The sequence below is a fragment of the Periplaneta americana genome, chromosome 17 (assembly GCF_040183065.1).
Source record: "Periplaneta americana isolate PAMFEO1 chromosome 17, P.americana_PAMFEO1_priV1, whole genome shotgun sequence".
Classification (NCBI taxonomy): domain Eukaryota; kingdom Metazoa; phylum Arthropoda; class Insecta; order Blattodea; family Blattidae; genus Periplaneta; species Periplaneta americana.
The window spans coordinates 3,186,767-3,213,055 of record NC_091133.1 but is presented as its reverse complement, the minus strand read 5'-3'; the positions used below and the strand labels follow the sequence as shown (position 1 = coordinate 3,213,055).

At 35.6% G+C, this 26,289-nt stretch overlaps 1 protein-coding gene across 6 annotated transcripts in view; it reads right to left on the bottom strand.

Annotated features, from left to right (window-relative positions):
- The window catches only part of LOC138693084 (zinc finger protein 235-like), a 35,886-nt gene extending 27,891 nt beyond the window's left edge, over positions 1-7,995 (bottom strand). For 3 of the 6 annotated variants that reach the window (XM_069816684.1, XM_069816678.1, XM_069816681.1), the window contains exons 1-2: positions 6,362-6,480; positions 93-175 (exon numbers count right to left, since the gene is read on the bottom strand). In XM_069816684.1, coding sequence (XP_069672785.1) covers positions 93-170 — 78 coding nt within the window. In that variant the 5' untranslated portion in view covers positions 171-175; positions 6,362-6,480. Of the gene's footprint in view, positions 1-92; positions 176-1,319; positions 1,629-6,361; positions 6,481-7,686 lie in introns of those variants that run through there. The other 3 variants (XM_069816679.1, XM_069816682.1, XM_069816680.1) reach the window with 2 other exon arrangements.
- Positions 7,996-26,289: the final 18,294 nt, after the last annotated feature.

Sequence of the window (26,289 nt, the reverse complement as noted above, 5' to 3'; positions counted from 1 at the left end):
ATTTAAATTGGGGGATGTACACTTTTCTGTCAAATGGTGTACTGTTATAAAATGTCTATATAGGAAAGAGTTAGCAAATACTTTAAACACACCTCAGATAAAGGCTTCTTGTCTTCTACGTCAGTGTAATCACTTGTTTGTATGGCCAAGGGGTCGACCTCGGATTCCATCACACCTGAAAGAGGCGAGTAAGAAACTGACTTTCATTTGCAGAACATGAGCTACTGGACAAGTCATACACATACACTGATTTATATGTGTACCATACCTACATCAACAGTTCTTTACTAGCTGAAGGGCAAAGATAACCATGAATACATTTTACATTAAAATAAGTCAAAAGACTGAACATTTGCATGTTTTCTCACTTGAAAGATAACCTAGTTGGCTCTAGAGATAATTGATTTACCTTACAATTTAAGCTGGAGAATTGAAGTTTAATGTGATTGCAAAAGTGCTTTCATTATTAGCTGCTTGGAAACAAAGTCTTGTATGTTACTGAAGTCGGATTTTGGGTGAGTAATTTCATTACCGGGCCCCATTGGCATGTTATTAATAATTCAGGAAATATGTTTACTAATTTCTTTGTAAGCAGTAGGTAGCAGTGCGATCAGTTTTGCTTTCCACCGAAGTGTTTTGCCTATGGGCGAGCACGCTGTCCATTAACGGTCTTGGTGATTAGGACAGTAAAACAATAAAACAAACCAACCATAGAACAATACTTACTTACTTACAAATGGCTTTTAAGGAACCCGAAGGTTCATTGCCGCCCTCACATAAGCCCGCTATCGGTCCCTATCCTGTGCAAGATTAATCCAGTCTCTATCATCACACCCCACCTCCCTCAAATCCATTTTAATATTATCTACGTCTCGGCCTCCCTAAAGGTCTTTTTCTCTCTGGTCTCCCAACTAACACTCTATATGCATTTCTGGATTCGCCCATACGTGCTACATGCCCTGCCCAACTCAAACGTCTGGATTTTAAGTTCCTAATTATGTTAGGTGAAGAATACACTGCGTGCAGTTCTGCGTTGTGTAACTTTCTCCATTCTCCTGTAGCTTCATCCCGCTTAGCCCCAAATATTTTCCTAAGCACCTTATTCTCAAACACCCTTAACCTATGTTCCTCTCTCAGAGTGAGAGTCCAAGTTTCACAACCATACAGAAGAACCAGTAATATAACTGTTTTATAAATTCTAACTTTCAGATTTTCGGACAGCAGACTGCATGATAAGAGCTTCTCAACCGAATAATAACACGCATTTCCCACGCATTTCCCACAGAACAATACACAAATTTAACATGCTAATTGCTTACCAAATCATCAAACGAGGTGTTGAAACTGCCAGCCATCATTCTCCACACATTTTTCGCATCTCTTTAAGAAATTACTCATCACATTTTCCAGAATCCACTCACAAAATGTGCGCTTATGTACGGGGTCACCTGGCTGAAGAACATGTGCCACAGTTATTTTATATGGCTTGAAATGCAATAATTTAGTAGCCTTTTGCACAGACCCATATGAAAATCCTACTTGTTGTACAAGACGATGAAGACATTTTCTAGGAGAATTTTCTAAACGATTACGAATGTCATGTAACCTTTCTTCGGTGAAAACTCTACACTGCTTTTTTGGTTTCTTAGCTGGACATTTCCAGTTTCCTGAAATTTATGATAGAGGTTATGGCCTGTTTTACGATCTCGAGCATCTACACTCGAGAATCGTTCTTGAAACCGTCTTCGAATTTCACGAGCTCACTGAGTTAACACAGGCCCACATGAATCCTGAATAAACACACGCTCTGCTGAGCTACGCCGAATATACATCAACGTATAAGCCCAAATTGCAGTCAGGCCACAAAAGGGAAACAACACTTTAGGAGGAGAGTTCGATCCGATGCTGTGGATTGAATTCGGCGTAGCTCAGTGGTCAGAGTGCTTGGTATGTAGAACCAAGGACCCGGGTTCGATCCCCGGCGCCGGAGCGAATTTTTCTCCTCAAATATTGTCATTATAACAGATATTATTCTGTAGGACCAATAATATATTTAGTAAATGTTCTATTTAGTCTTAAGAATAAAAAGATTATTGCAAATAGAGAATGAACTATTCAGAAGTATAATTTCTTTAGTTGGCTAGTATTCTGAACATAAAAATGTATTGTTAACTGCTTTGTACAGATTTTGTTTTTCAATTTTTAACTAAAAATTACATCATTCTTACGCATTTAACACAAAAACTGTTACAAATCTTACGACTTTAGGAACTTGATTCCTCACAGTTTAATTATGTATCCTAATGCAGCTACAGCTTTAAAGAATTTACAAAAGTGGCGTGATTTATAACGATTATTCTGATAAATGCGTAAGAAAAATGTAATTTTGTAGTTAAAAATATAAAAAAAATTGTACCAAGCAACTATGAATTTCACAACACATTTTTAGCTTCAAAATACTAGCTGATCAAAGAAAGATACTTCTGAATAATTCATTCTCGATCTATAATATCCTTTTATCCTTAAAACTAAAGAATAATATTTTACAAACAACTTCAAATTAGTGTAACTGAAAATATTAAGATTAGGGTCATTTCATGAAAATGCAACATTTTCACGAAAAGAAAAATCTCACGAATCTCTGCTTGTAATATGTAATTGTTTTTCGTTATGACCCGAATTTTTTTTAATCTGACAATACTAATTGTGTAACAACACATATGTGCGAGAAAAAGCACAATGAAGTCTGTGGTTTAAGAGCGCGAAATTATCTATTAGAAATGACATATGTGAATGCACATTTAAGGCAAATAAATCATTACTTCTGTATGTTAAATTGAATTAATAATGAAGTGTTGACCTTTGTTAATAACTATAAAGCATAGAAACCTTAATACGATTATTTCGTGCTTGATTACAACTATTACACAGAAAGATTGAGAGTTCGTGTGTAACGCTTAAATGGACAGTTGTTTATGTTTCTTCAAAGCCATTTCAATTTTTAATTTTCATAAATGTAAAAGTGAGACACATCACATAACAATCAACTTCTTATACGAACAACAATTCGATTTATGTACAAATTCTATAAGAAAAACACGTGACACACGAACAAAACTATTATGTCCGTGTGTCACTAAAGTTTATCCTCAAATCTAGTTACAATTTTTATTGTTATTGGAAGTCTTTACGCTTAAACATAACTATCTATTTTGCATTCATTGCTTCAATGCATAACGTTCAAAGAAAAGTTGAACAGTGAGGATGCACCTTAACATGGGTTAGATGAAGGTGACACTGAATGCTACTAGAGTAAACAAATTCATGTAAGAAAGCAATATTTTGCCTTGTACAAACGATTAGGTTAGCTTGGCTTGGATTAGTACCTAGTTAAATGTCGGACTTCGAGGGTTAATATCATGGCACGGTAAAACTAACCTTACTACGCACTAATTCTGTGTGTCATCTGACCCGTGCAGCAACTGATACAGTACGCATGCGTCTTGTGTTCGATGTCAGGTGATTTGGCTGTAATCCTTGTTTTCCCCCTTTCCTTTTTCTATTGTTAAACAGAAGCTTGGTATGTTATTCTAACCTACTACAGTCAACTATGGTTTAATGTAGTGTCCTAATATGCAATGCTAAAATTTCATTTTTTCAACTGCTTGTACAGATTTGGTAATAAAGGCATAGATGTTCAGAGCAGAAGTACTTTGTTCGAATCCTATAATCTCTAACGGCAAGCAGGCTACAATTAAAATGTAATAGTAAGACTGTGTGCTGTTTAGTCAACTGTCCGAACACAGGGCTGAACCTCATAAATGACACCAATAAGGCACCACTCATCAGAAAACTAAGCCAGGAGATGATGGAGGAGGGTGGCCAGTTGATATACGATATAATAGGTTTGTTTCAGCACGGTTCGGAATCGATTCTGAACTGCCTCTTCATGCACAGTAGCTCAATGTGCGTTCCAACAAGACTAGAACTGGTTCCGAACCGATACTGAACTCCCAGTTGTTCCAACGTGCTTCAGAACTCGTTAGGAACAAATGAAATTGGTTCTCATTGAAAGGCAGAACTGGGAATTCTCAATTGTGGCGCATACGCAGATGGTTTACTCTGAAGTTATGGTTAAAATGCTTCGAGGCTACGCAGGTTAAAATAAAAAATAGTCGATCACGAGTGATTTGGAAAGTGATAATGATACATTTTATGACGAATTAAGTTCGGAAGATGAATATCTATACTAATAATAAATCTGTAGCCGAAATTTTTCTGGTAATTTTCGATTTTCCAAAAATAATGGGTCCTAACATATATAATTAACCACCCTGAAACCGAAAATTGCTGTTTTGAAATTTTTGTTTGTATGTCTGTCTGTCTGTCTGTCTGTATGTTTGTTACCTTTTCACGCGATAATGGCTGAACGGATTTCGATGAAAATTGGAATATAAATTAATTTCGTTGTAACTTAGATTTTAGGCTACATGGCATTCAAATTACATTATTTAAAATGAGGGTTATAATGGGGCCTGAATTAAATAAATCGAAATATCTCGCTTATTATTGATTTTTGTGAAAAATGTTACATAACAAAAGTTCCTTTAAAAATAATGTCCGATAAGTTTTATTCCTTGAAAAATTTTGATAGGACTGATATTTAATGAGATAAATGGGTTTTAAAATTAAAATAACTGCCATCTAAGGCCGTGCAATGAATTAAAAAACAAATGACTTCGTCTATAAGGGGCCTTGGACAGCAACAATCGAAAGCTATGAAAGATAGCCTACAGAGAATGTTTCTTTGTTTGTATGAAGTAATATCGGAAGCTAAATTAACTGATTTGTATAATTGATTATTATTTCACCATTGGAAAGTGTAGTTTCTCTAGATGGACATAATGCTATAATGTTATTACAGTAACTTCTGATATAATATAATATAATTTCAAGGGTTCAGAACCATAGTGGGCCAAGCGCCATTTACTGAAAACGTAGAAAACAAGGGTTAAAATTAAGTTATTACCATAATTCAATGGAAACCTATAACAAGTAAAATAAAATATACACATTAAATCTAAATGATGTCAATCTTCATTAAACTATGGTTGCATGTAATAACAATTAAGAAACATGTTAAAGGAATTGTCATTGCACCAAATGAGTGTCTCTGGACCAAAATGATCGTATTTTAATTACTTGGATGCAATTTAAATTAAGTAACATATTAAACGATTTATCCTTCTATCAAACACGAATGTTCCCTGGACCAAATGTCCTATTTTAATTATGTAATTACTTTATATTTATTTCTAACAGGTGCAGCGGAGCACACGGGTACGGCTAGTGATTTTAATAAGAGAAGAAACTCCGAACGGCATGAAAGAACAGTTCAAGAAACGTTCCGACAGCGTAAAATCCCGAAATAGTTCTGATACCGTACACAAATGGCGCATGCTTCGAAAGAAGTTCGGTATTATGCAAATCTAGCTTTCAGGTAAAGCTCCCTGTGAAGCAGACTTGAATAATATCAAGGGAAAAATTGTTCCGGGACCGAGTACAAACTGAACTTCATGGTGTCGGTTGAAGTTCGTTGGTAGCTCAGTCGGTAAAGCGTTGGTGTGCTCAACCAAAGGTCCTGGCATCGATACCCAGTCCCGGAACAACCTTTTCCTGGAAATTATTCAAGTTCGGTACTAGTTCGGATTGCGTTCTGAATTGTTTGCTGGAACAAACGTATTATTTCTCTTAGTGTTAATGATCGTGCTCATTGATGATGTTACTTTGACAAGACTGTGATGTTGAAACAGCCAGCAACAGTTCTGATATACTCTATTTTTATTTTAAGACTGGTTAACTAATAACCCGGGACACTTGCAACCCCACTCGCATTCATACAAATTTCTAAACACTCTACACCCAAGGAAGTTTTCTTCCTCAAGGAAAACTCCCCTAGAACTGAGCCCGAGAATCGAACCCGATACCTCCAGATCTGGGAGCCAGCATACTGACCACCAGACCACGAAGGCAGTTCGAGGATCTAATAATTAAGAGACATAAGAAAAAATTGTTTGTATACATCTGAAAGTTTATTAGTGTAATACTAGTCAGCGATGTATGCAATTGAGAGGAAAAGGAACTGGCCGCTCTATTCTATTATCTCTAGGCTTAGTTGCTTCATGAGTGATGCCTTATTGGTGTCACCTAAGACGGTCAAATTTGTCTTCGGATAGTTGGCTGAACAATAACAACAAAAAAGACTTCAATTAATTTGAAACTTAACGAATTCTACATTTCCAAACTCACGGTTGTAATTCACCGTGCGAATATAGGTTATTTATATTTGCCTATAACTTACCTCGTATGTACACAATGTGGAATACGAGTTACGAAAAGGGCTAGTACGTATAACCCTATTGATCCCGGAGTGTATGTCACTGCAATTAGATCATGCTGTCTACTTGAAAAATGGAAAAAGGAATACCATAGTTTCACTGAAACAGCGTTGACAACACGGTGGTTTACCCACTAAATCTAGTTTTTTTGGGTCCTCTATCAGTGGCAGTGTTGCCATACCTCTCTCTCTCTCTCTCTCTCTCTCTCTCTCTCAATATACAGAATGAAAGGTAACCGCTGCACCAAAATGAAACTGGTAGTAGATCATGAGGAGAGATTTAAAAAATCTAATAAGTTTTTTCTCTGACATTCACCATTTTAGACGAAATCGTTGTGTTTCTATGAAACATTTGCAACATCACGGCTATTGCAATAACTCTAACAAGCACGACCTATACTCCTTACCTTCCCCTCCCCCTCAGCTGTACTCAGAGACACGCGGCAGTCCGCTGAGCTGAAAGATTTATTTTAACGATTTTCGCAATTATTCCATTCAATTCATGACTAAACTGTTTAATTTGTAAAAAAAAACTCCTCTGTAGTTCTCTTTAAAAGTAAATTTCTTCTATTAAACGCGGCTATTCGTAACTTAAGAAATACCTTTATAGTCCATTATTCATAATTAATAGTCTTCTATCAGGTAGTACTATTATGAACATTCGTAACAGAAAATACAATGGGATCTGAAGCGTTGTGAAAGCAATTATAAGTTCAGTATTTAAATAATCTTTTCGTAACAAGTTGCGAATTCAAAGACAGAAAAAACCTTCAAAATGTTAGTAAATAAAGAGTTGAATGATATTTAACGTTCCTATAAATGAATTAAATTACTCATGATGATTAGTTGCCTGCTTCTAATTATTGTAGTATAACATGTATAAGAATTTTAGTGAGAATATCACTTGGAGTAGCGTTTCTGCTAGCGTAAATAGCAATTGGTTGAATCAAATCTTGCATAAATGTCATAAACATAAATACTAATGCAAGATTTGTTAATTATTTCTTTTGGACATCAGTCGTGAAATATCCGAAATCAATAAATTCGTCCACTTTAATTATTAAATTGAATTTATTATCTGAGTTTGACTTCATCGAATATTACCACTTCGTAACGTTTATTTTCATATATTTCATCATTTCGGTAAATTGGGAAAATGTGAAGCCCATCTGCTGGTTGTAATTTTCAATGCACTCGCGGTATTTCTGTCTTATGACTTTTTATAATAAAACAGTTTGATTTTATAATAATTATTCGGAAAAATGCGTAACACAAATACTGTAACTTACCGAAAGCTGTCTATTTTTCCGCGGAATCGCTCTGGCCCATTTCCCAAACTCTTATTTTCTTTGAGAGATGAAAAGAAATATCTTGTTACACTATTTCTACTGTATTCCGATCTACAACCCGGAACAAAATAGTAGCCCTACGGCATTTTTATAATCATTTTATAAACCACCACACAATATTCATTTGTCACTGGTTAATTCAAAGCACAAAGACATCTACATAACCCTAAACAAAGCATATTTAACAACCTCTAGCAACTTTCAACATAAACGCGCCAGAAATATATTTTCGAGATGTCTGACTACAGACGTTGCCTGCCCAAACTCTTTGAGCCCAATCTTCTTTATACCGTGGCCCAGTGTCGCCAATGCTCGTTAATGAAATTACCCATATATAATCCTGAAATTATCCAATTTTGCTCCAAAATACCACTGAGCTCTATACTACAATGAAGGAAACACCGTATGTTAAAATATCACGGGACCAGACGGGATTGTGAACGAACACATTATAGACTCCTATCATGTACTAGCCGGAGCACGGGATTCCCTCTTCAACCGGTGCTTGGAAACGGGAGACATACCAGACCCTTGGAGGTTATCACACATCAAGATGCTATATAAAAGCAAAGGAGCCACTGACAACCCCAACTCCTATAGAGAAATAGCCCTAGAGCACAACGCTTTCAAACTATTGACGACCATACTAACAAAGAGAATCACGGAGATAGGGCACGCGCAAATACCTGAGCAATAGTTTGGATTTAGGAGAGGTCGCTCATGTTTGCAAGCGGTAGAATGCCTGTTAACGGACATCCACGATGCACTTAGAATGCCAAAGCAGAAGTACTACACCATCTTCATCGACTATACAAAAGCGTTCGACAGCGTAAGCAGACTCATACTTCCGCAAAAATTGAGGAAAATAGCAGGACTAGATGAGCACACAGCAACCTTGATCCACAACATCCTAGCCCAAAACACCATTAAGGTAAATGACACTGTCACAATATCAGCGGGAATCACCCAAACCAGAGGGATATTACAGGGAGACCCGCTGTGCCACTGCCATCGTGATCTAGACCAGGCCGTAATGCAGAATGTGTGACGTCAATCGATGGGGCGGGCTTTTCTATTTGAGTATACGGAGCTGAGTGAAATATATTACTTTAATGCGTATCGGTGCTCAATTTTATTTAGTGTAATGTGTGTATAATATACGTTCACTTCTTACTGCATAATATGTTGCAGAAATAATTACAAAACTGTGTTATTTTAATGTGAACGGAGTTTTACATGTTAACATAACCTGTTTGCATCAACATTTTAAGTTTGGAATGGAAGCTATTTTGAGATTTAATAAAGAAGAATTATTTATATTGTGATTTTAATTTAGCACATCTATCTTCCTTACTTGTAGGTAGAAAATTTACCACAGTCCCTCCTATGAAATAAGTGTAGGTACGTACGGTTGTGTTATTTCATCTGGTAGGTTAGATAAATAGAATTCAATACGACCCAGTATAGTAGGGAACAAATAAATAATACAATTAAATTGTTATTCAATGCAATTTGTGCATAAGTTCCGGCTAGTTCCATTTATTTGTTTCATAATGTGGCAGGAATAATTATAAAACTGTGCTATTTTTATGTCAAGAGAATTCACCATGTTAACATAACCTATTTGCGCCAAAATTTTAAGTTGAGAACGAAAGCTATTTTGAGATTTAATAAAGAAGAATATATTTAGGATAAACTTCAGAACACGGTTATCTTCCTTACTTATAGGTAGAAAATTCACCACAGTCCCTCCTATGAAATGTACATACGGTTATATTACTTAACTAGGGTTAAACGAGCGCTGAGGTATAATTCCGGTAACTTCTGAACTGAAAACAGTTGAATTTATTTTTTGTGGAGATGCATTTCATCCTCTAAGCAAGGCATAATAAAAGCCTGAACTAGCCGAACTAGTATATGCAAGGTGTATGAATACGAAGGGAACTACCTCAGCGCTAGTTTAGCCCTGGTAACATATTAAACTAATCAGACTGGAGTACCGTATGAAACGAATAAATACAATTGAAGTGTAGACAAATTGCATTTACAAGTTATACGTAGCGTTATGCTTAATTATGATGCATAATTGCGAATATAGAAATAAGGCAAGTACTGATAGAGTAAACATAACCTATAATGTCAACACATCAAATTATGCGTGCGATGCAACTGAAAATTGTTGAAACGTGCTTAAATGAATGTGCAAGAATTTCGTAATGAAGCGAACGTGCTTTATTTCAATTAATTACAATACTAGATACTGTAACAGTAATGAAAACTATAAGGTATAATTTTTCATAATATGCTATATGTATCTCGTTTTTAGTTCAAATTGTGTATATTATCAAACGTCGTATTATTTATAATGTAGATTATTCACACATAAGAAGGGCGCAGTAATTTAAATTTAATAAAACAAATACGGTAAACTAACAATAATGGATTAGACAAGAGTAACATCAGTAACGCTGCACTTAGGCCTAATCATAATTTACTTCACATCCCAGTCAATGTTTCACTTTCACGTGTATATTATTACACATATTTATTGTTTATAACACCAAAAATGCACTTAACCACGTAAGGGCGCAATATTTAAGCGAAATAAAGGCAGGTATTACACATACGAAGTTTGCCTGCAACAACGTAATTTTCACACCAAAAATAATATTATACCTTACGTTGCATGTGAATTGTGTCTCAAGTGTCTCACAATCACTGTTTAAAATTTTACTGACGCGATTACACTGCATTTCAGAGAAATATATGTTATTTTTCATGTACTGCAACTAATTGATATGGTTGAAAGACCGCCCTTCGCGATCAGCTGTTAAGCGAGTCACGTGGTCTGCCTTACGGCCTGTATTAGATCACGATGGCAGTGGCTGTACCCATTGCTTTTCAACATCGCTACAGCTGATGTGACTCAAGTTAGCCCGCCCACAACCTCCTTGATTATATACGCCGATGACATGGCCCTAGGCTCGACAAAGAAAGAAGACGTGCAAGAAACCTTTAACCGGATTGTAAACTGGACAGACGAAAACCAGCTCCAGATCAACAAAGACAAAACAGTACAAATGACGTTCAGGAGGGGAGGTAGAAAGATGGACGACACGCTCTATTACAAAAGTGAACCACTAAAAGTCACCAACGCGTTCAAATATTAGGGAGCAACAATGCAAACAACGACAAAGTCCTTCCGGATCCATGTCGAAGAAAGGGCAACATCAGCAATCAAGGCAATATTTGATATTAAGAATGTAAGGCAGCTCAGCCTGGGCACTGCTATTAGACTCTTCGAGGCAAAAATTGTCGCGATAATAACCCACGGCATTGACATCATATGGACCAACCTAAGCCTAAGAGATCTCAGAACTATGGAAAACGTCAAAGCGCGGTTCTTAAAAGCAGCTCTCGAGATCTCAAAACACGCGCCATCGAGAATAGCCTACGAGTTGGCGAGGGAAAATTTCTTAATAGAGGACCTACGGTAAAACTGCCATCTACCGAGAGTTCGACCAGACTGCTAGAGGAAGGGAGATAGAAAAGAGACGAGATTTGGCTTGACTTCTATAGCACGAACGCGATGACCGACAGAACTTGGGCAGGACCAGAGCCTTCTTTAGTTACAAGCCGGGGCAAAGAGTGCAAAGCTGAACAGATGAAATGCATAAACTGCATAACACATAATCGACATAATCCTGAAGCACAAATTAATGCGAACCATTCAGCCTTGGATAAGAATTGCAGGAGCTACCAATACATGATAAAGAAATATACAGAAAACACAGACTATTAGCAATGGACACACGCACAATAACACATGATTTCATACAGTGCGTACAAATAAACCTACAACATTCAAGGACAGCTACTTATAACCTAACAGAAATAATGCTCGAGAATAGAATTGATTTTGCTTTCGTACAAGAACCGTACATTATCAACAATAAGATTGCAGCGATCTCTAAATTCTTCAAAGTATACTCCTCAGGAGGGGGAAGAAAGAGGTCATCCGTATTTGTAAATTCTAAAAGGACGGACGTGCTACTCATAAATCAATTGTCAGATGAAGACTGCACAGTCATAGAAATAAAAAACGAATCCCAAAAATGTATGCTGTTTCTGCATATTTCGACATAGAAAAAGATATTAATGCAGACTTAAGAAAAATGGAAAATATAATTAATTTCACCACAGGACACAAACTAATAATCACAATTGACTCAAATGCTAGGAGCACGATGTGGTACGACAGACTGTCTAACCAACGAGGGAAACGTTTAGAGGAATTTATAATGGCAAATAACCTGTACATAAATAATGAAGATACGACAACTCCAACATTTGAAACAGATAGAGGTAGTAGTCGCATCGATCTCACTATATCAAATTACCATATATTACAATTCATAACAGATTGGAGCTGCGGTTTGTTGGAAAGCTGTTCTGACCACGCGCTAATCTCTTTCAAGATTGGAAGGGAGAAACAAACTAACAAGCAGATATTCACTGCAAAACGATATATAGTGAAGAATGAAAGATATGAAATATTTGAAAACGCCCTACTTGCTAATCTAGCCAAAAACTTTAAATGTATAAATAATACAATAGACATGGAAGAGATAGATAAAGAGATCAGCAGCAAGGTAAGCTCCTCACCCAGGCCCGAAGAAGAAACTAAACTCATTCATTCGTGCATAGAGGCGGCATGCAATAAAGCATTCTACTTATCGTCGGAGAAGAAATCTTCAAGGAAAGGCAAAACAATGCCGTGGTGGACTGACCAACTAACAATATTAAGGAAGAAAGTCAATGCACTAAGGAGGAGATATCAGAGGACTACCAACAACACGCAACTCAGGCAAGAGAGAAGAGTTGCATATACAGAGGGTGAACGACAATATAAAGCACAGCTCCAACATGAAAAATTCAGTTCGTGGAAAAAGTATTGCACTCTTCCGGAAGGGGCAAACCCATGGAATGCGGCTTACAAATTGGCGAATGGAAGATTAAGGACCCGAACTAGCTTAACGACCCTTAAAAAATCAGACGGAACTTACACCAAAGATATAGAAGAAACAATCACACACATGCTTAATTATTTCACACCTGAAGACGACAAGGAGAGCGACAATGAACAGCACCAGCAGATTAGAAGGGAAATAAAGAGTCAATTACAAACACCGGACGACAAAGAATTTACACAAGAAGAAATATTAACAGTTATACAGAAATTTAATCCTGCAAAAGAACCGGGGGAAGATGGCATTACTAGCGACATCATATTGAGAGCCTTCACGAAGATCCCTAAAACATTAACTGCAATGTACAACTTATGCTTGAAACAAGGACATTTCCCAAACCAATGGAAAAGATCTGTAATAATTCCAATAGTAAAGCCGGGAAAAGAAGAGAGTCAAGAAGCCACGAAGTTCAGACCTATAAGTCTTCTCAACGTTGAAGGGAAAATTTTAGAAAAATTAATGATAGACAGAATAAATCACCACATGTACTCAAATAACCTATTAAACTCAAACCAGTACGGATTCATTCCGCAGAAGAATACTGTGGACGCTGCGATGGCCGTTAAAAACTTCATACAGAAAAATCTAAATCAAAAGAAGACCATCATTATAACGAGTCTAGATGTTAAGGGAGCGTTCGATGCTGCATGGTGGCCGGGAATGCTCCACAACCTAAAAACACTGCAGTGCCCAAGGAATTTGTATAGTCTCGTTACAAGCTACTTTAGCAATCGGAAAGCAACACTGTCCATGAACCACAGCAAAGCAGAAAAACAAGTAACCAAGAGCTGCCCTCAGGGATCCTGCTGCGGGCCAGGACTATGGAATATATTATACAACTCCTTACTAAGTTTAGAGTATACGAACCACAGCCACATCATAGCTTTTGCGGATGACTTGATAGTCCTGACCACAGGCGACAATATGGAAGAAGCTGAAATGTATGCTAATACAGACGTGAAAAAAAATTGGAGATTGGTCGGAACAAAATAAAATACAATTCAATGAAGTCAAGTCAAAAGTTCTGCTAGTAACTAGGAAGATTAGAGAACAAAATAGCCCTGTTAGTATTTACTTAAACAACAAAGCACTAGAACAAGTTCAGGAAATCAAGTATCTTGGGATAATATTTGACAGTAAATTACTCTTCAATAAACACATCCAATATGTTAGTGACAGATGCATTACACTAATCAATGTACTCGCAAAATCTGCAAAACTTAACTGGGGACTAGGTCATCAAGCCCTTAAAACAATCTATAAAGGGGCTGTACTCCCAATGCTACTGTATGGAGCGCCAGTGTGGCAAGATGGTATCTGGAAACACAAAAATATTGCTAAATACAAAAGAGTACAAAGACTCATGAACATCAAGATTTCCAAAGCCTACAGAACTATTTGTTATGAAGCTTCATGTGTAGTAGCCGGACTCACACCAATAGATATAATAATACCGGAGAGAATGGAAATCTACAAGGCAATGCATAACGAGAGTGAAACACTTTTACAAATTGAGACCGCCCCAGAACTGGAAAACTGGACTCACCCAGCGGAAAGAGTAATCATTAAAGAGGCGGAAGAAAATAAAGATTATCCGATAGAAATATATACGGATGGAAGCAAGATTGATGGAAAAGTCGGTGCTGCTGCGGTCGTCTTTCAAAATGGAAATGTACTTCACAAACTGAAGTTCAAACTGCACAACGAATGTTCCAATAACCAAGCTGAACAAATAGCCATATTGCAATCGCTTCACACACTCCAACAAAATCCAGAAAACAGAATCACTGAAAGAACAGCAGTAGTATACACTGACAGCCAAATAACCATAGACCTCTTAAAAAACAACCAGAACCGAAATGTAATAATAGACGACATTAAACAAAAATACAAACAGCTTGAAGACAATAGATGGACGATTCACATAAAATGGGTGAAGGCTCACATAGGGATCTACGGAAATGAACTGGCAGACGAACTCGCTAAGGAGGCAGCAAAACAAGACAATCTACAAATTATATACACGAAGATACCGAGAAAGGAAATAATACACCGCATAAAAGTAGAGAGCACAGAAAAGTGGCAACTCCAATGGAACCAGACAACAAAAGGAGCAGAAACCAAGCAGTTCTACCCAATCATCAATGACAGATTAAAAACAAACATCAGGCCCACACCAAACTTCACTGCAATAGTCACAGGACACGGCAAAACAAGATCATATCTCCACCGCTTCAACATAGTAGTTTCTCCAATGTGCCCTTGCAACGGAGGGAACCAGACTGTGGACCACATCCTCTACGAATGCCAAGTGATAGCGAGTGAAAGAGAGAAACTAGTGAATAGTGTTCTAAAACGGGAAAACTGGCCAGTTTCGAAAAATTGATTAATAAATAACTATAGAAACAGCTTCATACAATTTGTAAATTCAATAGACTTTGAGAAACTAAATCACGTATAAATAACGAAAGGACATGTTAGGCTAGACTAAGTATTTAATAATGATTTTTAGTTAAATGTTAGATAGGCATGTAGTGTTACCCACGAGTAACGGAGCATGCCGATTATGTGTACTAAATTAAAAAAAAAAAAAAAAAGCCGGGGCATGGGTAGGTTTGGCAACGCAGAGTGGAGGCGGGAGATTTTAGAGTGATATTGTGTTTGCTCATTGCTTTCGTTATACGTAACGCGTATTTTTTCAATATTACTTCATGCACAAAGGTAAGATCAAGATTCAGAGTAGTGATGTAAAATAATTACGTGTTCGAAAATAGTGTTTTATTGCAATCAATTAGCTATACTTCAGAATACGGCGTAAGTAGGCCACTTACACACAAAGGCTGCCACTTAATATAATTACAAAAAACATGTTTTTATTGATAGTACGAAGGTAAATAAATAAATAAAAAAGATATTCCTTGCACCGAAAATAATAAAATCAATAATGCAATAAAGACGTAAGTTCCTACGCAGTAATCTTAAGTTCAATTCAGTTAACAAATTTGTGGCTAGCAAATTGACAATGTTTTGCGACTTAATGGTGTTTCATCTGTGAAAGGTTTAGGATATATTTTAATATTATCTTGTGCGATTATCTATCGTGTTTTTCTACAAATATTTCAGATGCCTAGAAAGTGCTGTGTGCCTATGTGTCGTAGCAACTACACTTATAATTAAAAAAAAAACATACTTGTTTTTTTATTGGTGGTACAAGGGAAAATAAATAAATACTTAAAGAAATGTTACTTGTACCAAAAATTAATAAAATAATGACGTACTTTCGCAATACCCTATTCCAATCAATTAACCATTATGTGGCATGTAAATTGACAATGTTTTGCCGCTTAATGTTGTTTCACCTCTGCCATGAAAGGTGTAGGATATCATATGCATTTTAATTTCATGTGATTATGTCGTGCTTTTCTATAAATATTTCAGATGTCCAGGAAGCCAGTTTTAGTTTGAACCTGGCCAGTCGCCATAACAATTGTGTTATCCTAAATTATTTGTTATAAACTTTTTAAAATATAATTTTAAATAAATATAACTACAGAAAACAAGCTAAGAATGTGAATTATGGAAATAGGCCTAAAATAAAATGTAAACAGAAGAAACTATTGACATTCCTATTATAATAAAAGTATGAGGATGTAAATACAGTTAAGCCAAGTAAAACAATCTATGAAAAAATTAAAACACATCCCTTCAACATAATACGTAACAAAACGCAACGGTGAATGTAGAGTATCCAACGCCCACTGAACGAATATTTCACTTTTATCACTGCCAATGTTGCGCTATAATCGTATATGCAAGGTAGGCTATAACAAAAACCTAAACTAACCAAACCTAATCTGTCAAAGAAGCAACAAGTTATACTAAATATGTGTAAAATTGGCCTATGTCTCTATAGTGGGCGGGACATAAGTAACATTGACCAAACAAACAAAGTGATTATATGCATGTACAAATTATTGATAGTTCTGACGTATAGCAGGCATTCCGAATCTTCAACAAAACTGCAACATTTATGGGATCACAAAACAGCTGTTTACAATGACTTTGAAAACCAACGGCGTAACTTTATTGATATAGCAGGCGAAACCCAACAATTTGACTAGAATTCTGATACACACAAATCACAAATAAGAATATAAAAATGTGGTTATACAATATTTAATAGAATAGTCAATTACATTGTCATCCATAACCGTAAAAATTCCCAAAGACTGCAACTATTTTATTTTCATTTATTGTCTTGTTTTTTTATCACCAACACGCATTTAGTTTATAATACATCAACAATTAACGTTTGGTACGACCGCAAACATAATTCCATCGACACACACTTATATTGTAACATTAATTTACATTGGAAATCGGCATTAGCACAAACACGTGTACTGTACGGTCAGCCTCCGGGTGACAGATAATTACAGTGTTGCCGACGTATGGCCCCGGCTTGTAACTAAAGAAGGCTCTGGCAGGACCCAACAAAGAACTACGACATACAATAACAAGTCTGGCGACCCACGGCTACCACCACAAACTCTGCAAGACCCAACACTACCATTCTCTTATACTTGTTTTTTTTTTTTTTTAAGATGGGACATGACAGTTAAGCGGCCGAGCTTGGAACTACAGTGCTATGGTGCCAATATGGACTACCATCACAGTCTAATATATAAGACTGTGCTACCATGCTCTCAGCTGATGGAAGCTCGCAATTGACGTTAAGATGGCTGACATTATAACATTCATTGACAATTGACGCGTAGGTAAGAAAACAATGCAAAAATCGACAGAGAATCAAACACGAAACGTACCATTGCTAACACTGAGTGCACAATAAATGTCGCCAATAGAGCTATTAACGGGAACGGTAAATTTGGCAACTCAACCGTTGTTACCATAGCAACAGGCCTACCACGCTATGTGACATTCACTTGTTTTTCCGATCGCAACGCTCCTGTCATGTCCCATCTTTCAAAAAAACAAGTATAGTCTGGAATGCGTGTGCGAACTCTGTGATCAGCTCTGCGAAAGATATCACATAATAAAATGCAAGAATAGAAATAAGTCGATTAGCGAATACAGCAAAGAATAATAACAAATCAACTCTTGCACACTTGTGCGCATTTCTTCCATTATTAAAATATCACGAATCTTGAGTTCATGAGGGTACTAGGAACAATAGACTGTGCAAGTACTATTTCGCATTGTCTGTAATGAGGCGATAGTAGCGATCCTAGTGGCTAACAACTATCTATGGATACATATTTACTACATATTGAGCTTCGTGACTATAGAACTGTAGAACCCACGGGTTCCACCAACTCGTTGGGTTCCACCATGGGATCTGTGCGAAAAGAGGATACCACTTGGCCTCAGAGCAGTGCATCTGCACCGTCTGTGGGCACAGCTGCGGTCAGTATCATACACTCACATGCCCAGCAAAGACAAACACACTAACGTTCTATGCAAATGAAGACAACTTATGACTAAAATGTAACAATGTACACATTGTGTTTAATAAATCTTATTACTATATACTAAACTGTGAAAATATCGTGCCACTAGGTTCGCGCGTCGCCATGTTGGTGAGGGAATATCTCTCTCTTTCTAACACAGTTGCTACAATGTTGTTACCTCCCAAGTCCGTGTATGCATATTGAAATTATTTATATTGTGGGTTATCTTGAAATATTTCTTTCAATTTAATATGAGCTATGAATTCCCTAAACTTGTACACATCATAAATGAAATTAAGTATATAATGTGCTCAACATTACTTCTAACTTAAAAAAATACATACCATACCAATACAAAAATATGAAAACCGAAGTACATAAAAGAAATCTTTTGCCTTATTTACATGCACTACTCTCGATCAGGATAAATATGGTTTAGGAATAGTAAGGATTAAATTAAAATAAAAGTTAAATAGGCCTACGATATAAGTAAAGAGTTTTAAACATATACTGTACTGTAGTACTGGTAGTAAACCGAAATATATATTTTGAACTAGAGAGATTTATTCGCCTTATAATTGTATAATTTTTGGTTTTGTCACAAGTTTAATTACCTCACACCCAATATAAAATAATGTAACTAAATTTACCGATTTTATAGGTACCGGTATCTATACTTTGTCTTCAGAATATAAAACCCTGTTATACTTAATTGTATGTGATATAAGAGCTGAGTTCCCTTTAAAATTTATTCTCTCGTTAACAGAAATACATTAAAGTGAAGAAGCTAAGTATAAGCATAAATAAATACTAAATAATGGTACATAAATACTAGAAGAAAAATTCATTACATCATTCGAAATTTTCTCGGGCTTCCAGCCAGGTCATGACTTGGTGATCCATCGACGTTTCGAGGAGTTCATCTTCCTTATCTTCAGGGTTAAATGACCCAATTCATTTAACCCTGAAGATGAGGAAGATGAACATCCTCGAAACGTCGATGGATCACCAAGTCATGACCTGGCTGGAAGCCCGAGAAAATTTCGAATTATCACGTCGCCAGGAAAGCTTCAGCAGTTATTTCATTACATCAATTTATCAAAATAACAATACACAGAAAATATTACATCATACGGTACCGCACCAAAAGATCAACAGTTAAGTTAAATATGAAATATATAAACATTATATAAGAACGGCGGCGAACTTCTGCCTAAGCAAATTGGCATGCATAGGGCTCTAGCTTTGAGGGGGTCCCGGCCAGGAATAACAATAGTAATAATAATAATAATAATAATAATAATAATAATAATAATAATAATAATGCTATTTACTGTTGCAAACTTTCGCGTGACAATAAGTCTTGTTATAAATTATTGTTGTTTAGTCAACTGTCCGGAGATAAGTTTGAACCTCATAAATGACGCCAATAAGGCATCACTCATGAAGCAACTAAGCCAGGAGATAATTGGACAGTGTTACCATTTATTTTCCTCTTCCATTGCATTCATCGATGAATAGTAACATACTTCACTAATCAGATGTATACAAACAAATTATTTTTCTTCTGACATATTAAGTGATGTACTGCTGTTTATTAATATATGTATACCTATCAGTCAGAACCTCAATCAGAAGTAATCTTGTAATTTTATAAATATAAAAAAGTATAATTGGTGGGCCTACTTGTCTACTTCATTTCTAAGTCTGCTTGTCTATTTTCTAAATTCAAATTATGTTAAACAAATCCTACTCTGTTAACTGCCTAGGATCTCTGGGTCTCTATGTCCAGGCTTGTTTGGAAAAATAAAGTAGGCCTATATGTCTTTTTTTGTTACTCAGTCTTACGTACGGTAGAGCAGTATGCTGCATAATATTTCACCATTATAACGGCAAAATTAAAGAAATATAGTTAATATAATTATACTTCTTTCAACAAAACAACCATTTCCCATGTGCGTTAGAAAGAGAGAAAGATACGCCTCAGGTGTGCCAATAGCACGGAAGTTACACGTCACGTTTTTTTTTCTGTATTTCTTTACAGGAGTTGTGTATCCAGTTTATAATGTTGAGATCACTGCAAAATACCCAGAAATAATTCTGAAATTACCCGATTTTGCTCCAAAATACCCTCCGTTCCAAAAATAATTATAATTAAATATAAAAATCAGAAATATCAAATAGATGGACACCAAATTACATATTAGATTAACATTTAGAAACTATTAACTTAGCTAAACACAAGCATCTGGCACTCTACCATAGCTACCACACCCAGCTCCTCATCATGTCTTTAGCTGGTTTAAAGGAAACACATCTTCCTTGGCTTCAATGCCCTCCTTTGCAGCCATCAATGCTACCACTGTTTCTGTTTTCAATGTGTTCCTATGTGCGGTTTTAAGTTCTTTAAGACACTAAACACTTCTTCAACCGATTATAAATAGTCATGCAATGCTCACGCATCCGACTGGCTAGTGGCTACAGCGAACTTGATCATGTGATTAGGGGTTATAGCAAGGGGAATAACCTATCCACGTGATCATTACATTATATTGTGAAATAGTCATGCAATGGTCACGCTTCATGAGTAATTTATCATGACCCATGTCATTACTTTGGATGAGTAATATTGAGGAGCCCATATGCATTTATTATTATTATTATTATTATTGTTATTATTATTATTATTATTATTATTATTATTATTATTATTATTATTATTATTATTATTATTTTCATATTATAAGAAAACTACATTTTCTTAAAATTAAGCAAATTATCTCTTTCGGGCCAAAATATTCCTACAGCGAATTCCTCAATTTGGCAAACATTGAATTATAGAATAAGTTCCATTGCAGCTCTCCGATCGCAATGATCGCATGAATATACAGCGACGCCAGCTAAAATTTCGTCAACGTCAGCACTCTAGTGCGCTGGAGTGAAGGAACATTTAAGGCGAATTTGCGAGCTAAGATGCTAGAGATTCCCCGGGAAGGAAGACCTAACATACATGTCTATTTTCGTATAAATTGTACATAATAAAGTTAGAAATTAATACATACATAATATTATATATATAATGAAGGATAGATTAAATTACGGTACTAATTCAAATTTGGAAATTCTGAAAGTATTAAATTACCCGAAATGTCTTACTACCCGTTGAAATACCCTTCGACCACAATTTTACCCGAAAATCGGGTAATTACCCGCCTATTGGCAACACTACTGTGGTCAATCCCAAGGCTTCTAAAACTGTCTCATAGGTTGCGTTAGTATCCAAGGCTTCTAAACACTCAATAGGTTATCTTATTTTTCATTAGCCAATCAAATGGCTAATTGGCTGATGATGCGCGAAGAGTCCATGCCCATTGGCCCTTAATTTAAAATTGATAGTGACATCAGTGTACATTATAAACATAACCGCCTGAAATAAAAACATGGGTATAAACTAATTGTGTACGTATCATGGCATAATATAAATAGGCCTACGTTGAATGTGTTTATACCGTGTACATAAAAACTGTACTTACACTTGTCACTGCATTATTTTTTTGTATTTCTTAACAATTCGTCTGATCTCAGTGTCTGTCGTCCGTTTTCGTCTGCTAATTTCCAGTTTTTGTTTATAAAAATTCTAACATTGAATGTTTTTTAATATCTCATTCTAAAGTTCGGAAAAAGGAGCATGTATCAGTAATGCAATGTCAGCATCAAGTTCATTTACAATAATCATTATAACTCAATAATGAATTATTGTCACAGGATGCTTTTTTGATTAACCGACTGAATATGCCACAAGGACAACATGTCATATATCGTTAATATAAAATCAATATAATGAGACTTATAGTGGACAAACATTACTGGTATCAGTCGCTAACCCTCCACTCCTTTGGTATGCGAATGTTAGTATAAGTAGCATGATTATTTTGTTAATTGTAAGTTATATATGACCCAGCAAAGATTACAAAAAATAATAATAATTTGAAGGTTAACATAAATGAATCTGTTATGCAAAGCTGGTATTAATGTAGGTTACTTATATAGGCCTATGTGATTTACTTAAACTCACCTGTAGGCTTTAACATTCTCGGTCGTTTCGGCTTTATTTTCATTAAAGCTGCTCGAAAATCAGGAACAAAATCGTCATCTTTAAAATGATCAGAACACACTCTGTTTGTAGGCCTATCATAATCGAATTTATCCTATCTTTTGCACGCAATTACCCATTTTTTCTGATTCCTAAATCTTTAGGAATGGTAAAGAAAGACAACTCTTTATTATTATCGTTAGAATCGTTGCATACCGCAATAGCACACCTTTGACTTGGCATAATGCATTCAAAACAACCTAAACAAGAAAAAACACGATACTGCTTTGAAGCATTTGAGCTTTGGCGCGCTCATCAATCTTGTGACGTCAGAATCGCTCTCCTTTCCTCGTCGATCCTTCGCCGTCAAGCTCGATACTAACCTATGAGAAGTTTAGAAGCCTTGATTAATTGGGGAGATAGGTGAAAATTTATCATTTCATTTTTATGAGAAAAAAATAACGTATAGTTTAAAGAATGTATTCCCAAAGTTTCAGGTAGTTACGCCGTCGAGAACAGGTCATAAATGAGTCATTTTTAAATGGCTGTGCTTTAAATACCTCCGCCGACTACAACTATATAGTGGGCGTATCCTCCCGTTACGTCATAACGTCTTTGCGTTACGTACTGCAGTAACTCAGAATATTACCCTGTGTTTGCTAAAAGCAAAGCTTGGGGTGATTTTTTGCATTTCTCGCGATAGTTGCTAGCCGCTTGGAGCGCTGTGTGTACTAGGAACAATAGACTGTGTCACTGGCATCGTGAGCTAATACAGGCCGTAAGGCAGACCATGTGACTCGCTTAACCCGATCACGAAGGGCGGCATTTCAACCATATATATTAATTGGAATGCATAAAAAGTAACATATATTTCTCTAAAATGTAGTGTAATTGCATTAATAAAATTTAAAACAATGATTAGGAGACACTTCGGACATAATTCCTTGCGAGTTACGGTGTAATATTATTTTTGGTGTGAAAATTACGTTGTTAGTATGTGTAATAGACCTACCTGCCTTTATTTCGATTAAGTATTGCAAAATTACTGTACATTCATTTATGCACGATTCAATAATTTTCAGTTGCATCGCACGAATATTTAGATATGTTGAAATTATAGGTTATGTTTACTGTCCCAGTTGCCCCTTTCTGTCTAATTTTAGTGGTCTCCAATGCCCTGCCATTCATATGGAAATATTATAGGTTATGTTTACTATATCTTATATCCCTAAATTTGCAATTATACATTATAATTAAGGATAATGTCATGTATGATACTTCGCACATTCAATTTGTCTGTATTTTAATACTACAATTGAGTATTGAATTATTGTATTTATCTACTACCTAAGAGACGAAGTAACAATCGTACGTACACTAATTTCATAAGAGTGGTATGATAAATTTTCTGTCTTTATCAAGGAAGGTAGATGTGCTATATTAAAATCACAATATAAATTATTTTTTTATTAAACCTCGAAATAGCTTCCATTCTAAACTTAAAATGTTGATGTGAAAAGATTATGTTAACATGTAAAATTCTCTTCATATTAAAATAACACAGTTTTGTTATTATTTCTGTGACATATTATGCAACAAGAAGTAAACGGAACTTATGGACATATTACACTAAATAAAACTTAGCTATGATACGCAATAAAGTTATAATATAATAATTCACTGAAATAGAAAACCCGAACATATATTACAGCTTGGTCTAGATCGAAAAGACATTGACTGTGCCGTATTTCGCATTGTTGTGAAAAGTTGTGTAAACTGTGAAATGTTCGTTATCAATTGTAATAACTGTAAATGGCTGAAATACAATAATTTGAGTAATAATATGGGACAAAGAGACGTTTGTTGCACTATAAATTCTAAGAAAAAGAGGTCAGAGTTATCCTTCCGAAAGATCCAGGAAGGTGAGTGTATAAAATATAATATATACTTTATGAAAATAATATATAAACCTTATGTATTTCGTATTTCACTAGTGGAAGGAAGGTGTTAATTTGTCAAAAGAACATGATATCAAAAGTACAATACGTTTTATCGTCTGCTAGGGAAAGTCTGTGATGAAGGATAGTAGCGATCCTGGTGGTGAGCAACTATCTATGGATGCATATTTCAATTGTCTATTTTTGCATATTTAGTAAGTATTGAGCTTCGCAACTGTATATACTACACTGTGCTAAAAGAATGTATTTTCATGTTGGTCCTCTTTCCGTTGAGTAGCCGAGAACATTTTGAAGAAGTTTAGAGTGATTTGCAGTAGATGGCAGAGTGGAAAAGATCTTTGAGTGTGATCTTTCTGTTGAGTAGCCGAGAACATTTTGAAGAAGTCTAGAATGATTTCCAGTAGATAGCAGAGTGGAAAAGATCTTTGAGTGTGATTTACAATAAGATGTCCGTGTCAAAGACGTTGTAGTTATATATCTAGACACACAATTGGCGTTGGTGTCGTGTACAAATCATAGACTTACTAAATAACCGCTAGACCGCTCACTGGCGCTAGTGTTATGCTCCCAAATGGAACAGCCGACGAGCGGCCATTTGTTTGGTTGGGCTGAATAAGTATGTTTCGTTCGAGTGCTGTTTTTAATTGCAGCAATACATGGATATAAAGATAAAGAAGGAAGGAATGTTACATTTCACTGATTAGTTAATCTTCACATCTACGACGAATTTTGCTCCGTATTATATTACAGAAGACGAACTATTGTACTCATACGACTGTATTATTGCATGCTTCAGATTTCCTCTGAGTAAAGATTTCCTTAACAGTATGTGGATAGGTGTAATCCGCAGACAGAATTTCTACCCTACAATGAATCATTCAATATGTTCAACTCATTTCGAACTAGTTTCAAATTACGTTATTACGATATAGATTTTTATTATCCTTCATCCACTTCATATCCGTCATTTTCTTCAAACAGATAATTATTCGCCGAATTTAAAGATACAGAAACTGTAAATATTATAAAACGTTAATTTTTAATGTGACTGATTGAAAGTAATTCTTGCCTTAGTTTCTTATCTTACTAGGTACTGCTGCTGCTGCTACTGCTACTGCTACTACTACTACTACTACTACTACTACAACTATTACTACTACTACTACTACTACTACTACTACTACTAATAATAATAATAATAATAATAATAATAATAGTAGTAGTAGTAGAAATAGTAATAATAATAATAATAATAATAATAATAATAATAATAATAATAATAATAATAATAATAATGTTTTTGGATTCCATACAGCAGTTTAACCTACAGATTAAACAGTAGACATTAATTCTTTTATTAAGCGTGGTTATGAATATTCATATTCAGAGTTCCTATGAAAATGATGCAACCCTGACAGTCAGAGTTGCCAGGTATCTCAATTTAGGGGGATTCTCCCAATTTCCTGGTTGAATCCCGATAATGAGAGTCGGGAATGATAAAAATTCCGATTTGAGATATAATAACTTAGAACATAATTTTAACAAATTAGTCTGCATTTCCTATTATCCGATATTTTTATTTATAAATTGACTCAAATGGTAACACTGTAAACATAGAGATAACACACGGAAATTAGTAAGTCTGTGAGGTAATCCAGCTCATTGCCGTAAGGCAACTCTAGTCGCAAGATAATAGTTCCCCTAGTTCTACCGCATTGTTGGTTAATCCGTTTCGGTACCTAGTTGCTGCTGTCGCAATTAATAAACATTGTGTATTTAGGTGCGTTGAATGGCAAACAAAATAGCGTTTTGATATCGTATTTTACACTAACAGATACATAAAATTGCTGCGTTTTATAGTTTAGTGAACTAAATTTAAACATGGATTCATTGTCAGATGTACTGTTGCAGTACCGGACCCAAAAAAGAAAAGTTGCAAAGTTAATTTAGTAGCGAATGGTTAAAACACATTCGTGGTCAATAAAAGAAAA